Genomic DNA, 17,959 nt, shown 5'->3' on the forward strand with positions numbered 1-17,959 from the left:
ATTATGTTTAGAGGGAGGGAGGGCTACATGTCTTATTGTGATGGTACAAAGGATTCCAATGCTTATTAAATCTTGTCTTATTGCGATGAGTATTACAGTGCATATTAAATCTTCTTTTAATATCCTTATTATTGCCATTATCATGCCATATAAAGGACAGACATCATATATACATGGTAAAAAGGGATCTATATTCTTATTTCATATACATATATCTTCCTAAAATTATAACATTCTCTGAGCCATTACACAATAAAAACATTCAGAGTAATTGGTAAAAAGGTCAAAGACATTTAAAATCTCAAAACTCTGAACTATTTGTGTATAAAAAATAGCTTACAACACCATAAAACTATTAACTTTATAAAACACAGAATATACTGGGAAAAACAGGTCACATCAATTACCATCAGTAACATTTGAAAAGCAAGTCTACCAAGATGTTCACGAAGAGCACTAATGCACACGGAGAGTGCAGTAATTTAGTCCAAAATACAAAAAAAGCTCTTAAGGAGCTGAAAAAAGTTTCCGATAAAAGCTGGCGTGCTACAGAGTGATGGCTAAGAGACGTGTGCTGTCCTGCTCCTACTGGATGTTCAACGCATACAAAGGAATAAGAACTCATGTGCTTCTTCATGTGCTTGTTGCACCTGTTGTATTTCAACAGACACTCCATTGCGTAAGCCCAATAGCAAGTAAGATAACGGTACTTCCCAATCTGGGGACACAATTAACAAAATCACACCTGACATTTATTGTATGAAAATGCTTAATTGCCGAGCACTACCCTGTGGTGTAAAGGCACTGTTTGTTTTCCCCTATTGGTAACACGCTTCCTACCTTTGGTTTGAAAAATTACACTTGCAAAGGAAGCATGTCCAGATAATGCCATCATTCAAAGGTTTAACACATCGAGGCCTTTGCATGGCTTCTAACATCATTAACTCCTTAAAAAAATATGGAATTCATTAATTTTCTAAGGCACAAAATATGTTGAGAGGGAGGGAGGGCTGCATTTGTATAGTGATGGTGCAAAATACCAATGATTATTTCAGTGCATATTAAATCTTTTAATATCCTTATTATTGCCATTGTTATCATTCCATACCAAGGACAGGCATCATATATACACAGTGGGACATCTAAATTCTTATTTCACATACATATATTTTCCTAAAATTCTAACATTTTCTGAGCCATTACATAAACAAAACATTCAGAGAAATTTGTAAAAAAGTCAAACACATTAAAACTCTAAAAAGTCTCAACTATTTGTGTATACAAAAATTGCTTACAAAACCATACAACTATTCAATTTATAAAACACAGAATATTGAGGAAAAAACAGGTCACATCAATAACCATCAGTAACATTTGAAACATCTACCAAGATGTTCACGAATAGCACTAATGCACACTGGCAGTGTGGTAATTTAGTCGAAAAAATACAAAAAAAGCTCTTAAGAAGGAGCAGAAAAAAAAGAGTTTCTGATAAAAGCTGGAGTGCTGCAGAGTGATGGGTAAGAAGAGTGTGCAGTCTCAGCCTTTCCTCCAACTCATCATCTTCATGTGCTTGTTACACCCGTTGTCCGACTGGAATGACACTTCCACCAAATACAGTAAAATTCTGCACGATGACCAATACATAGCCAGGCAGCCTATGAGGAGGACACAGTGATCTGTCCATTCTCATGTGATCTCCATCTCTTGTCCTCCATCAGTCATGTCAATCAGTAAATGGCCTCGTCCATGTTGTCATCGCTGTCTCCTCCAAACTCTTCTCCATTGCTGAAGTAGGACATGATGTAGTCTGTCTCCTGTTGGTGTGAGACAAAGAAATGTGTAGACATCCACAGGCAGTTTAGTCAAGAGGGATAAAACATAAGGCAAGAGGTGAGAGGAGTGTATAGGAGAAAATGACTTGCCTCTTCGAATTCTTCCTCGTCGTACTCCTCTTCACCCTCCTGTTCCTCTCCCTCTTGTTTCTTCTTCTCTCCCTCTTCCTCATCTGAGCTGTGCACCTCCTCTTTCTTTTCCAGAGTCTGTGTGGATCACCCCCCCCCCAAAAAAGCAAAAGCAAGCAAAGTTAAGAGCGTAAAATCCAGAGAGCTTAACTCAGATCATCTGAGTTTCTGATGCGCAAGCCAGCTGTTACATCACTCCAGTGAAATCAAAACTTCTGTACGCAGAATTGAGGAATGAAGTATAGCAAACAAAAACAGAAGCAACCCGAATTTGTAAAAATATGAAATGAACATAAGCAGCATAGGTCATATTCTGGCATTCTTGTCACAATCTATAATTGGCATGGAACCTTGTGACGAAAACCATTCTGAAATAAGAGAAGCTTGTGTAATATATGGAGTGGAAAACAGGCGAACATATGACACAGTCCTACCTCTAATTTCCGGATAATCTCCTCTTTGTTTATTCGAGGTTGGACTGTTTTTTTGGATGGGACATTATTTTCTGGAATGAAGCAGATTTATGAGTTAAGGAATTATGGGGGAGGACATCCATTTCAGGCACTACCCACATGACTGCACAGAAAAAGTCTTCCTTTAATGAACTGCCAAATCAATCACAGGGGGAATAAAGTACCAGAAGAACATCAGATGTAAATGCTTCACTTCTCATATGGGTTTCTTTCCAGCATTTTGATAAAACACCCTCAGATTTATCACAAAGACACAAATATATAGAAATGAAGGAAGACAGGCATAAGAGACAGAAGAAAGCATGTCATAACATAAAAAGAAGTGATAAGTGAGCAATAAAGTGTGAGCAAGAGAGAGAGACAGAAAGAGAAAGAGAGAGAAAGAGAGAGAGAGAGAGAGAGAAAGAGAGATGAGAGACAGAATAGAAAGGCTAGAGAGTCAGATAACCAGCAAAGTGCTTTCTTATTGATTTCCCAAGGGAGGAGGATGAGTCAGAGAGACTGTGCATCAGCTATAGCTCAGAATGCTACCTAACCCTGCTACTGAGCACTGTTCAGCCACCACAGGGGGGGTTGCAATCTCTACGAGACACTCCATCTGTCACCTGAAGTACTAGAGATTGATGTTTGTTTCACATTCCTAATCAAGGGATTCTTGCATGACATCAAATGTGTAAAATGCTACTGTGCTCTGGTGAGAGCTTTAGCAAAACATAAAAAGGTTAAACGATTTACTCTCTTTCTGGAGTCTTTTTGTTCGGGTGCGTAGCTCTTTCGGCAGTCGCCTCCAGTCTGTAAGAGAGAGAGGAAACAAAAATAAGACAAACAAAAAAATCTCCCAGGAAACAGCTGCCTCTTAATACACCTCCTCAGCCTGCCGCTGCTGCATCGCTGCGGCTGATTTCATAGCACAAAGCCGGGGGAAGTTCAGTCTTGAGCTGCTCCAGAGCCCCGCTCTTTCTCAGCCCAGTCATCTGGCATAAGCAGACACGACAGGCAGGGTAATTGTGAGCATTTGACACGGTTTAAGACACATGACATTTTTAATTAGTTTCCCGAAACTTTTTTTGGAGGTGCTTATTACCATATCAATAACCACTTCACAGTGATTTGTTATTTAATTAATGCAGTCATTTCATGCTTGCCGCGCAATCTCGACAGTCTTTTGAAATTGATTCCGCTCAGGCTTCCTGTGTGGAATGTGTAATTATGCACTTCGTTTTTATTTACTGCACTGATTGTTTCCCAAATGACTCTGGGGAGATATGGGTGAATAAGTGTCCCACCTGGATCCCATTCGGAGGGGTTATCGGTGGCCTCACTGCACTGGTACTTGTCAGAGTAGCGCTCCACGTCTACGGGTCAGAGAAGAAATATACATCAGCAGGCATCAGCGCCCAAAAGAAGATTTTAAACCATCGATCAAGTGCCTCTCCTAATAAGTTTGGTCATTACACTACTACATGCACTTTAGCCAACATATTCACATTTGAAATATGTAAATATAAGACCTCAAAAAGGCCTCAATAATCTGCATTGATTTTGGGTCAGCAGGGTCTTATCTCCTTCTTCACAGATTTACTTTTGTTTAGCTTAGGCTCCACTGTTGCAGTCTGTTTTTAAGAAAACAATGTTTAGGTTGCAATGTTAGTGTTGGTAGTGATATTTTTAGTGATTTTAGACAAAACATCGCTGTTGCAGGTTCTTTGACACATTGAGCTTAAAGGAGAATTCTGGCGAGTTTTCACATAGATCTCTGTTTCTCGAGGTCACTGAGTACTGTCGGTAAGTCCAGAGTGTAGCACTGTACCTGCCCTGTAGTTCTAGCTGTTGGCTGCTGCAACTCGAGCTAGGTAGAACCGATCGTCAGAATTCTTCTTTAATAATGTTTCAGAGGCACATAGGCCTACTGTATATGTCAATCTATCCTTACTATAAAGCGGAGTCGTGGGTTGTTGTTGCATTTGCCTATGGCTATTTACAGCCTCAACGTCTCACATAACGGTGTTATCTACAGTTAATAAAATGTAAGACAACAATGTTGTAATCCAAAGTAGTCAGAATACATTACTCAGTTTAAGTTATGTAACAGAATATGTACAACATACATTTTAGGGCATGTATTCTGTCATCTGTATTGGAAGATGTAGAAGTAACCGTTCCAACAGACACAGCTACGATTTCTTCATTTCTATAAAAAGTAGATTTTTTTGGCTTGACTTGTGAACAACTTTCCTCTCTGTCCTCAGAACAATTGAAGGGTTCAGATGCAAAAGCCTCTAAATGCCACCTATGTCAAAAATGAGATAAAGATGGTGAGGGGATGCTCTTCACACATAGTATACGCTAATCAAATAATTTAACTTCTAAACCCACTAAATACCACTATCTTCCTGGTCTGAAATATCGATTTATAGGCAAAAACCTATAAGAGCCTGAATTTAAATGCTCATTTAAAAGAAAAGTGGTCAGACGGATTTAGAGGGTTTTGCATCTGAACTCTTCAATTATTTTGCAACATCATATTCAGCTTAGGCCAAAGTATTTAACATTTCTACATCAAAGTGAGGAAGAGTGTAGAGTGCAGACAGCAAATTAACCAGAGAAAAAGCATAACAAAAGCAGTGGTCTTCAAAAACTTGCTTGGCACGCTTTAGGCACCAAAAGAATTGGGCTGGGCTTCCCAATACCTCTCATTTTACAAAGACTTACAGTGATGGCCAAAAGTGTTGGCACCCATGCTAAAGTTGACTGAAAAGAGGAATATAAAATCATCTTTTGGAAATTGATCTTAATGCCTTAAGTGAAAAATGAGGAAATATCTAACCTTTAAGGTCACCAATTTTCTTAGTGAATGAATAATGTATCATAAATAAATAAATGTTCTTCCTTAAAATACAGGGGTCATAAGTATTGCCACCCCTATGTTAAATTCCCATAGAGACAGGTAGATTTTTATTTTTAAAGGCCAGTTATTTCATGGATCCAGAATACTGTGCATCCTGATAAAGTTACCTTGGCCTTTGGAATTAAAATAGCCCCACATCATCACATACCCTTCACCATACCTAGAGATTGGCATGGTGTTATTTCAGTTAGCCTATTGGCTGGTTTGATTTGCATTGAGCTCAATGAGCATCAAACCAGCTTCCTCTGTAGGATCAGTATAGTATAGAAAACATTGTGACTATAGTTTGAGTCAATAAAAGAATTTGCTTATATCAGTGTGGCTATTTTTCCTTATTCAAACATTTTGAGGGTGAAATTAATATCCCCTGACCAGCTATGTCATAATTAAAGGTCCTAGCCCATAGTACTATGCCTGGCTTACACTTGAGATCAGACATATAGCTAATTAACAGGAATTCAAAGACTGCTTTGAAAAAAATATTTTTGCCAATATATCAAGGGGAGAAAAATGTGAAACCAGTATGGAATGGGTTAGAAGGCAGTGGAGGCCGTGCTTACATTTAATATAGTGGTATAAATCTGTCGAGGGGATATGGAATAGGCTACTCCTCTGTGCACATTTACACACTGTCACATATGGGAGGCGCATGACACCCCGCGCATGCCACATTGATAAGGCAATTCTTGTCACACAGAGGCAGCACTATTCGGGCTATGATGCCAACAGTTTTGAAGAAAAGGACTTACAGTAAACTGAATGAAGAAACGCAGATATGTGCCAAGGTGTGAGACTAGGGAAGTTATGGTCTGTGGCACAGGTGTGCATGTCAAATTGTTCTTACAGCAAACTCACCTTTCTTTGGTGCGGCTGGTTTGATGTAGAAGGGCAAGGTCTTCATGGCCCCCCTAAACTCCTGTTTCAGGGCTAGCATGTATTCTGCCTCCTCACTCACCACTAAGGGAACAGGCTTGTGCTCCATGGGCTGCAAGAGGTGCGGAGAGTAGACAAACCATAATTTCTGTTCAGTGAAACATGCTAAAGTATCATTTGTGTACAGTGACATTTCAAAGATTTCAGCGAAAAATGCAGCACTGGTTCTGTGAGGACAGGTGAAATGTAGATTGTACACTTCCATATCTCATCTTTCAGAGGGACAGTGACGATTTAGAGGTTAGGTCACCAAAACCATAACCTGACTCTCGCCAGATGAATTTCGTTCCGCCTAGCTCCACTCATCCATCTGGGATCAATCCATTGAAGTGTCCCTGATAACAGTCTCAATGTCGCTTCTACGCTATGTCACATCTATGAAACTCCCGCCCTGCGTCCTGATTGGCTCTACCATAAAAGTAGTTTATGGTTAAACTGGTGCAGATCTGCTCAACGGAAGAGGTCCCAGATGGATGTGAGTGAAGCTAGGCGGAGCTAAGCGGAACGAAATTCATCTGGCGAGAGTCAGGTTACCAAAACCAAGCTATTTTGTGTCATGTTAATGTATATAAAGATACCACAAGAATTGTACTATGCAATGACCACAGATTAGAGACATAAACCCACAGGAAACAGTGGAGTCGGCTGGAGGGTGGACGGGGGTAGATTCTCTCCTTTTCCGATTCCGACCACTTCCATGTTAAAACTCAGTTGACCCCGCCCTCTGCCACGCCCTCGTCCCGTCATGGTGACGCCTGGCAGCAACAAAACAATAGTCAGACACCCACAGTTCTGTCTGTCTCCGTCCGGACTTCCTGGGAAACGTGATGCTTAACGATAAAAGTTAACGCATCAGTTTTTTTCTGACTAATGATTCTATCAATTTAGTATACCAGTCAATGTGATAATGTGCCCAAACATATCATTGGCATTGCTTGCACAATTAACGTTAACTTTAGCTAGTGAGCTCTCGATACTACCACAGACTGAAGTAATGATATCGAGTGAATAATAGCAGTCGATGACATGCACGGGACAGTCGAAGCATTTTCTATGCAGGTTGTAAGGCTGCAAGCAAGCAATTTATGGCCAGAATTAGACAAGTAGTGCTACATTGACTGAACAGCAGCGGAAACGGAAACGTCTGCTATAAACATGAAGTACCTTGCACTGCATTACTTGCTGCTTGACCATATTTCGTCCAACCGTTATTTAAAGACACTTGACTGTAAGTTGCAAATTAAGCTTATGCATTTTGATAACTAGATAGGTTAATATAAAATGTTACGCTACGTTAAGCCAGAGAATGTCTGGTTAAGCTAACTTATCTCTGCTATGCTAGCTAACGATATCTAGCATAATAATAGCTTACTTGCAGTTCCTGGATCGCTAACGAGGTATGAATAAACGTGTCGAATGTGTCACCACGGCATGATTAAATGATATATTGTCACACTTTATTTTAGAATCTTGCCAGAAGTTTTGATAAACAGTCCCAAAATCCATCCCTTATTAACATGTAGGTACGTGGGATATCCATAGACAGTTTGGGGTATCACTAGCTGCCTTCGTTCGTTCGGAGGGAAAAGTTTCTGTTCCTTTAAAAAAATAATTCCCCCTTGCTACAAAGGTGCTGAAACATTAGTTCCAATAGCAGTAGTTGGTGGAGTTGGGTTGCTCCTTGCTGCAGCTGCAGCTGCAGTTGCAACAGATCACAAGATTTCACATTTGAATAGGCTATAATTCAGTGTACTAGCCAGAACACCAACCATTTCCTGACTACTAGTCTAGTTTTCTAGGCCTTCTAGGATTGCAATTGTGAATTTTTGGCTGTGTAAAATAAAAATGCAATATTGAAAGCCTAAATGTAGCCTTTTCTTTTAACCCTTATTAAACAACATACTGTAGAAAGCCCCCTAAATTACCTGTTTTTAACTTGGAATTTGATTATTAGTGTGTCCCTAACACCAGAGAAGGTCAAAAGTCATATTTCCATGAAAGCTGTACACCTGTACACCTTTAAGGTTGTCTCAGTTATACAAAGAACAAGTTATGTTACACACTCACCCCCCTCTCTGTTTCTCTCTGTCACTCTCTCTCTCACACACACACACACACACACACACACACACACACATGATTCATGCTGCAGTTACTCAATTTGAGCAAGTAATTCCAATGAAATTGTTTATGTTAAGTTTACATGAAATATTCAGGTAATTTCAACATCATTGTGTTACACAGGTAACATGTACTGAGAGCATTCAGATGTACTTAGTATTGTAACATTAATGTTAAAGGAAGATAACTCCATGGAACCACTGATACTTTGCGCATGCTCAATACCTAAAGCACTCATGGTGGGAACAAAGCATAGTTGATTCATGATTCTGTTGGATAAATTCATTGCTGTGGCAAAATATGTCAGTTCACCGTAATAACAATGTGTTTGAAAGACAAACATGAGTTTGTTTAATTTCATGTTTTGTAGTTTAGTTACTGTGACACACCCTCTTTTCAATTTTCCCCCAGTATACACGCTTACCTTACATGATCCAATTATTATCCACTATTTGAGCACAATAAGGTGTCGTTTCATACTAATGTAAAATGGTTTGATAAATTGGACAGCTGACTTTTCCTTTTTTACAGTGCATGTGTGCGCTTCCTTTGATCAAGTGCCCTCTATGCATCCCTTATATGGCAGTGTTCCAGTGTGTCCTTTCCTGTACAGTAGCAGTTGAATGCATGCAGCGTTGTAGTGTACTACATGCGAGAAAGCAGTCAAATAAAGGGTGTCTCTGCTTGCATCAATTTAGGGAGGTTTCTTGATGGATGCCCCTCTGGTGGAAAAAAAGTGATAGGTGTCCTTACTGTCGGATAAACTTGGGGTTCCTTACAGGTGTCTGATTAAAACAATAAACCATGAAGTTTGATGTTAGAAAACACCATGAAGTGCCCTTGCAATGGGAATGGGGAAAAAAACCAGTGAAAATTAGATGTAGTGCCCTACAGTTTTCCTTGCCATGGAAAGTTTCCTTGTAAGGAAGTTTCTCCCAAAGTCAGTTCCATGACGCCACCAAATATTTGTCTACATATTTTTGCAAGAGGCATATATGTTAGGCTAATATCTAGTTGGTATTTTGACGTAATCTCATCTGCACTGTCCTTTTTTTTTTCAATGGGTGCATTAGGCCCGGGCATTTGGGGCTACAGCTATGAAATATGAATAGTCTTCTATCTCAATTTTTTTTATGATTTTAACAAGAACAGTCGGGTGACCTAGGTGCAGATCCTTGCCCCTCATAAGAAAGTGAAACCAAATTCCAGTTTTCCTCTACTGTATCTTGTCTAAAAGTCAGAAATAAGTTGGACCAGTACTGTAAGTAATGCAAGCAGACACACACACACACACACACACATAGACTGACAGACACAGACGGACAGATAGATGGATGGAACAAATGACAATACTCTCGCTTTTCATGGATGAGTGTACTTATAATAGAGTTATTAGAGTTATCTCAACTGAGATTGAGAGTGGGTATGGAAAGGCTCCACTGACTTGCAGGGGCGTAACCAGCAGTGAAAGTAAACTTAAATTGGTGCATTAAACTCTTACCAAACATATCTTTCTTGTAAAGAAAGGTTTTAAATGCAGGTTTTAAATTAAACTGTTTACTAAACTAAAATACTCGTCCATATCTGTTTAACCCTGTGACCATCAGTGCAGCCATTGGTTGTGTTGAAAGCACTGTTCTGTCTGTCATCACAGTGGACCCATGTGGATCCTGGGTTTTTGCTGATTTGGAATGGGCTCTTTTCCATACAGACCTGTTCGTCTGGGTTCACCCAGGCTAGACAAATAGCATTTTTGTAGAAGAATGGACATGTTTGATGATTAAATATGGTATTTTTACACAGAAGAGTGGGGAAACACAGATTTAGCTTAACTTTAGGATTTCTGAAGATAGGTTGTTTCTTTATGCAAAATGGATTTGGAGATGTAAATTCAATTAAACTGCTTTATTTCAGAGGTTTAGGGTGAGGGTAGTATTGCATGTTAAGTCAACTGTGGCCTATAGCCTAGGCCTGTTGTGATTCATTGTTTAAGACACTTTTATAGGCCAGCTTAGGCTACATGTTACAGGGCCAAATAATATCAAAGCCTGAAAAGAGCTAGCATCCTATGCCTACAGCTTCCAAAATACCCTACATATAAGCCTATGCTGATAAATTATGGCAACCATCATAGAATAACATCCTAATTTCAAATACTGTTATTTAGAATAATTCATCATCCTCATATCAAACCATATCTTAAATCACTTTGCACATATTTTATGAAACGCTTGACTAATTTAGATCGGTTTAAAAGTTCACCAAATAGTGTGCATAGTGATTTGAGATGTGTTGGCCTGCCTCATTTAAGTTAGACAAGGTATTATCATAAAAGTCCTCATTAGGCTCAGACGAACACCTGCACAGAGTTCCTTATTCTAATGTTACTCTAAAAGAGCAGTATCCACCTCAATCTGCCCTCAAAGACACCATGCTATGGATCCCTCCACGGGAAATCAGACGCATGTGCATGTCACCGTGGGAACGCTTCTGCAGGAATCTAGTGAATCAGTTGCCATAGAAACTGTGCTCCATAATAGCAACAGTCACCAAATTAGTATTTATGGACTGCCCCCCACCTGCCCACACTCTTTAGCGTCTGATATGAGCTTACCTACAATCTTCAGTGTAGCCATAGGCTACTTTTTATTCGTTTTGAAGAATTTCCCAAAGATTGTGATGTTTCACTACTTCATTGCCATATTTACTCAGTTGTTTTTTATTTATTTATTTTTTTTTTATCAGGCCTAGGCTATTATTGTTTTATGAGTGTTCTAAAGATGGTCAACACTATAGACAAAAGGAAAATGGATGTGCATTGTACTTTTTTTTGAGTAAGTAAGCCTTACATGTGATTGTCTTGACCTTTACAATCCCATCATTGCACTCAAGAATGGCTAAGAATAGACAGAGCCTACTCAAAATGGCCCTTCAACGTTTTATCATCTTTAAGACAAACATAGTCAACTTCAGTCAGCTTGCATTTCAAATTCTATTTTACAATAATCCTTGCTGAAGGTTTTGACAGAACTAGATTGCATGATGAAGGTACCCTAGCCCTCACCCTTACAAAGTAACATCTTGTTGCTAACCCTCATCATTATGAGTTGTGAGGAGACCTTCTTGTAGCCACTGCAGCTTTTAAGTTGGACACAATGCCAAGTGGACTTAACTTAAGTAGGCTACCAACTACTGTATGCAAATATATTATTGGTGACCATGAACCTTGGAATCGGTATATAGTTTACACTGTTATCACATATGAACAGCGTTAGGCCTACTAACTGGATTGGTAGTCTAATATTCTTCCCATTATATGGGCTTCCTCAGTGGGGCGACGAACCAGGCATGTCTCTTAAAACCTGTTTTGGCAGTTGCTTTTCCGTCACTGAGCTCTAACGCATGGGATATCAATGCGCCACCGGACAGTGTCCATCTCCATTTATTATCATGATTATTCTTGGAGCAGAGAAGGGAGCGCATCACCTCTCACTCCCACGATGCTGCTGCCCACTCCCCACCCCCGCCAAGACGCCCGTCTCCTAAACTCGTAGTCGCGATAGACTTGGGGGGAGGGGATTCAAGATTATTAGAGCAGTTCCAGCTAGGAATACCTGCGTGGTATTTAAACGAAATAAATCTGTACAGACATAGATTAAAAACTGTTGGCCAATGGAATATAGAAAAGCGCACAACAGGCACGGTAAGGACATTTTAATCGCTTGCAACTGGAACACTGCACAGAGAAGCCTACATTGCTTCAACTGAATTGCACCAGTTGTGTATTTTTTGGACTATCCTTCTTACATAGCTTAATGTAATATTGACCATGTCGGACGAAAGCCTGCTGTAACAATGGGAATTGGCTCTTAGTGAAGCAAATTGTAGCCTATCTCTGTTTATTCGGTTTACGAATTGGCTACAAGTAGGCTATTTATTGTAGGTGAACTTTGCTTTCGCTCTGCTATTTATGGTCACAACTAATATGTTTTAGCATATCCATTCACTTTGCCTTTCTGCCTCGATCAACATGTAAGTCAGTGCAAAATAATCGTGAAATATGTGTACTTTGAAATGGATGTTTATACAGTCTTGCGAAGGCAGATTCTGAATGCGACTCGTTTCTGCTGTTAATTCAGAGTAGCACTGTTATGGTATGCCGACATTCTTTAGAGTTTTTTTTTTTTTAAATACTGCAGTGTATTCCCCTCTTTTTCAGAGACTATATTTAGACACCCCTCAAAATGTTTAATTCTGTGATCAAATCCGTCACAGGAGCTGAGAAAGTGACAGGGGCACAAAAAAAACCCTCGCTCGTTCATTGCGGTATTGAGGTCTAGGGAATCATTGCAGTCTCGAGAATGCGTGGATAGCAAAGGAATGTTTCGTGGACGTGGATTGTTTTCTTAAAAAGAGAATGAAATAGCTGAGATGTTGTTAACCACACAGGAAAAGTAACCGTGTATAACCTAATATAACAACGGATGCGGCACATTTTACATCATGAATAAACTAATGTGAAAAAATAAGCAGTAGGCTTATGGTCATATTGATACATCTGCCCATAAAAAAAGAGCGATGTTATTGACTTATGGTTTATTGTTAGAAAAAAACTAGAAAATCTCACGTCAGGGATTTACTGACACATTTTAGTCACTTCTGCTATGGCATGCAACCTTTCAGTTGTATCTTTCAGCCAAACACTCTAGGTGCATAGAAACAATATCAGCACCACGGACAGCAACCGGCGAAACTACACTCGGCACTAACCGTGGACATCACAGCACCCAATTCTGTGTATGATTCCTCTGCGGTCATTCAGCACATCTGTAGCCTTGTATAAAAGGATGATTTACGTCTTACACAAACATTCTACTAAATATCTACAGGTCCATGGCAATGCCAGTGTCCTACCGTCCATAATGTTCTTTGGCAATATCAGTCAGGATTTATACAACCATGTTGTGACTTGGTTGTAAGTGGAAGATATATAGTAACTGTTATATGTCAATAATAAAACGTCACATAAGAGAAATAAACACACAGAGAGGTAAATAAGTAAACACACTTTAATACCAGTAGACCATATAATGCCATTCTTTTATATTATTGCATTGAGGGAGACAGGGAAACATTTAGTATTTTGATAGCAGCAGATCATGATATTTTTGCGACAAGCTTAATGATGTGTGAGAGTGCATGGGTACCTCCAAAATAGAATTGTATGACACATCCACATGACAATAGATTGCTTTGAACAGTGACAAGTGTTTGACAGAGACAAGAAAGCAAATACTTATCAAGTCTCAGCCCTCTCTGCAGGCCAACCGCTGAAAAGGCTAATGTAATTATGGAAACAGCCACCATGCCCCCCCCCCCCTCTCTCTGCGACAAGGGGAGCCAAAACCCCAGTTGGTATAATATAATGTGTCACCATCCATTCAACCACAGCCGTAAGAAGGGATTGCAAGTCAGTGATAAAATGGTGGTTGTTATAAGACTTTGAAGTGGGTCACTTTTGTCCAGAGTGAAGCAACACATGCAGCTCACCACTGACACTTCCAGCACCCCATCAAGGCTCCATCCACGAATGTCACAATTGGTGGACTCCGGAGTGGCAGCTAGCCTGGAGGCCGCAGCTCCAGCAGCTCCTCCAGCCTCTCCAGGGCAACTGCTAATTTGTAACGTGTGCGTCTGTCCGCTCACCTTAACCCCCCACCCCCTCCGGCAGCATTGACAAATTACATTGGTTTCGGGAGTCACACGTGTCCCCTGTTGCGTAACAGCTGAAAGCACTGGAGATAGACAAGCAAAGCAGGCAAGGCAGAGATGGCAGAGGCTGAGATATTTACAGGTGATGGTGATGATGATGTGGCTGGGGCTGTGTGCAAATGCCAAATCATTGGCTTCAGGGTTCGCAGTAATGACCGGGATTGAGGCCCATTGATTTGACTTCTTCAGCCTGATGGAGTATTGGATGAAAGGGATTGCGGGAGGAGAAATGAGACTATGAGATCTATAGTTGCCATAAAATCAACCACATTCTTGAGCAAAACACCCTCTTCAGAAGCTGCATGCTTACAATGCTACTGTATTAGAGACAATGTGAAATTGTAAACATAGTGGAGGGTTTTCCTCATTTCCTACCATATAGGCTACACAAATCCCTCAGTAAAGATCTGACCACTATGGCTATACTCCCCTGATTGCTGTCAAATGGCCTGCTGTCCTCGCCTGATGTTCCGAGCAGGAAAGGTCAAGCAGGGTGAACAGACACCACACCACAGAAGACTGCCATCATCAGAGAAATCCTCAGTGAAATCCACAGACACAGCCATTAGTTCAGCATCACAGAGCCACTGAGGTTAAACAGGACTGTGTCACTAGACATTACACATTATATATATATATAGTATAATAGTAGAATATTGTTTATGCATCATTTCTCTGCATGCATTTTACTGTAATTGACAAAAATGCAACCATACATTGTAATGGAATTGACAAAAATGCAACCCTGTGGATCATGCCATGTTCTCATATAAGCGCTTTGCTTTCACAGTTATCTTCTGCTTTTTCCGGTGATGACTCATGCTCTTGAGCAGATGTCTCCATTCACAGACTTAGAGGAAGTTATGGTGCAGAGCGAGCGAGAGGAGGGGGGGGGTGATGCATACTGACTGCCACCTTCTGATGGGGTGTGCAGTCAACCACCCACCGCCATACTAAACTTCCATCAAGCTTTATTTCTTTAGCATTTGCAGACATCAGTATGCACAAAATGTGAAGAGCTCTATTCCAAAACGCTGTATCCTCCATTTTAATGCATTTTCATACAGTAAATATTTTTTTAAATGTTGTTTTCCAAGTAATTGTGGAGCTGTAATTGGTTTACTGTTATTTTATGTATCTCTTTACTCAATCAAAACAACACAACTGCACTTTTATTGATATTACCTGAAATACACAATTAAATAACATGACTTATTAATATTTTCACAAATAGATTTACAGCATTTTGGAAAAGAGCTCTTCATGTGTACGCAGCACACACTGGGGTTGGGATTGAGCATGCCAAAAAGCAGAATCACAGTGATTTGATAATGAGGCAGCCCTGTGAAGAGACAGTGGGTGGAAAGTGTCAGGCATACAATCTATTGTGCAGGGGGATAGATCATACAAAAGCCACATGGCTAACAAAAATACTACTACTATCTATGACACCTCTCAGCAGAATATGCTAAATTTAGAATTAAAGTATTAGCAATCTGTTATGTATGCCTTATCCCCATGAACATTTGTGGGAAAGACATTTTTTCAAGAGATGTAGATAGATCATGGCAACATTTTGAAAAGCCTAACATGGACATCATGGCATATTACAGTACACACCATCAGCCTTGTTTGGGTTTGGGAACAAACAAACCTTCCACACACTGACTCATGCTTTGCTTCATTGCGAGGTCGTGTTTGTGTGGGGAAAGCTGCAGATGTCTTGTCACTGATGGACAGGTTTCAAACCACAGGGCTCTGTGTGATAGGATTTTGGAGACGAGAGAGCGTCAGCATGTGGGTGATTGGCGGATGCCTTCAGTGGACGTGCGCCAGTCTACATTTGCCCTGTTGAGAACTTAGATAAATAATACATGTCATGTATAAATGATATCACAGAGTTCTTGGCAGTCTGAGTCAGTCGACATGCAAAAGAAGCATTAAATATTAAAACTCAGCTACCTGGTATAAACACCATGTTCATTCTCCTTTTATATGCTTAAGGAGGCTGTGACTGACTGCTCCTTTTATGTGTGGCTATCAGTGTTTATTCCAGCAGACTCCATGCCAAAATATTAACATCTCAGCAGGGATTTCTTGTTAAATATGATTGTTCTTCACATTGCAATTAATAGCATGAGTACAAAAACAAGCTATGTCTGAAATTAATGTTGTTGAATACTAAAATATCCTCTGGGACTTTAATAATATGCATTACATAATGTTGCTTTGTTCTCATTCGTACTGCGGTCCCATTGCCACGAGGTCAAATATATTGCACATAATATTACAATGGTGAGCATCACATAAACTTTCTGTGTGGAAGTGCATGATTTTGCTAGAAGCTTTAATGGCCTCCCATCAGTCTTAGTTTACTGAAGAGGAAGCAATAACAAGAGGGTCATCCTGACAGGTCTGAAAGCATAATTAGAGAAGAATTATCACAGCTGTCCTGTTGATCCCACACACAGTAGCTAACAAGTGAGGTTGCCCTGCCTTAGCAGACTGCAAAGCCCTTCACACTGACGAACAACATAATCAGCATTCTGCTGAGGACATTGCCAGACTGTTTGGCGGTCAGAGCAGATTCGAGACGCCCAAAGTCAACAGCATACTTATGCAGGTCAAACAAGTCCACTGTGTGAAGTATTGCCATGTATGCCTATTAGACAAGAGGCAAGGACTTCTGGACAGGTCTATTCCAAAACGCGGGTGAGGGAGGTGCTGCCTGTGTTCTTGGAGTGCACATACAGTATGTCATGATTTCACAATTTAAATTGATGAGCCCTTTTGATCTGACTCATTATATACAGTATTTGAGGCCATTTGGAAAATGTTATGTAACCATCACTGCTCTATCCCTCCATCCATCCATTATTCACACTGATATATTGGAGACAAGAGTCCTTTGTTGGACTCCAAAGCCAACCGAAACAACCCAGAAGTTTTGCTAGACACAATAGTGATGCCTGCCAAGTACATAAATGTTCATTGAATAGCTTAAAGGCTATTTCATGTGCACTGTTAGAATAAGAGACGGCAGGAATAGCCATTTGCAGCTGTTAGAGTGGTGCATGCATCAATATTTGCAAAGAAGGTTTATTATGACATTGGTCTTCTCTACACTTTCTGCATTGGACTGCAAATCGTATGCCCCATTTCACAGGTCACCATAAGCCAGTCTCACCATGTATAAACAGTCTTCTGTTATAGATCAGCGGTAGATATATGCAGTACATCACAACACATCTGATATGATACATTATGCACAACAGTATGCTTTATTATTTATTTTGTTGTGATCATTGTTTTTATCTGTGCCATTGTTATTAAATAAGCCCCTACTGCGTGTTACCTTCCTGTCCTTCCATGCAATGGTGTCAACATATCACTATCACTATATGCGCGGGTCTCCCCCACCCAAACCCTGTCAACTCCCACCCTGTTCTTTACGACACAAGAGTCTTATTGTTATTCAGGAAGGCGTCTCATGGACTTCTGATCCTCTCCTCGGTTCGGCAAAGGCAACACATAACAAGACCGATAGTGTACTGTTAAGGAGGCGCAAAGTGGATTGATAACATAAACTTCCTTTATGATTATTCCTTGCAGCACACAAAACAATGTCCATATAAACATGAGGTTGTATGGCTGTATTGTCAGCAGTGTCATTTTATCTTCCCTGTTCAGGTCATCTGGTATCTCGCTCAGAATGCCAAATGAGTGTTGAAGACCCTTCCAGGTTATAAGGAGTCGCAAAGGACAACGAGAGAGACAGAAGAGGCATC

At 40.2% G+C, this 17,959-nt stretch overlaps 1 protein-coding gene across 3 annotated transcripts; it reads right to left on the bottom strand.

Moving 5' to 3' along the window:
• Window positions 1-347: 347 nt before the first annotated feature.
• On the bottom strand, window positions 348-7,892 carry polr3glb (RNA polymerase III subunit GL b). 3 transcript variants are annotated; one of them, XM_042107842.1, is made up of 8 exons: window positions 7,651-7,889; window positions 6,906-7,033; window positions 6,201-6,330; window positions 3,724-3,792; window positions 3,173-3,229; window positions 2,399-2,469; window positions 1,926-2,042; window positions 348-1,817 (listed from the first exon to the last, which is right to left on the bottom strand). In XM_042107842.1, exons 2-8 carry the CDS (start codon window positions 7,023-7,025, stop codon window positions 1,731-1,733), a joined length of 651 nt encoding a protein of 216 aa, XP_041963776.1. In that variant the 5' UTR covers window positions 7,026-7,033; window positions 7,651-7,889; the 3' UTR covers window positions 348-1,730. The 3 variants fall into 3 exon arrangements, with proteins under 3 accessions (XP_041963776.1, XP_041963777.1, XP_041963779.1); XM_042107843.1 differs by lacking the exon at window positions 7,651-7,889 and adding an exon at window positions 7,443-7,583; XM_042107845.1 differs by lacking the exon at window positions 3,724-3,792 and having other exon boundaries at window positions 7,651-7,892.
• Window positions 7,893-17,959: the final 10,067 nt, after the last annotated feature.

This window comes from Alosa sapidissima, chromosome 10 (genome assembly GCF_018492685.1).
Source record: "Alosa sapidissima isolate fAloSap1 chromosome 10, fAloSap1.pri, whole genome shotgun sequence".
In the NCBI taxonomy this organism is placed as follows: Eukaryota; Metazoa; Chordata; class Actinopteri; order Clupeiformes; family Clupeidae; genus Alosa; species Alosa sapidissima.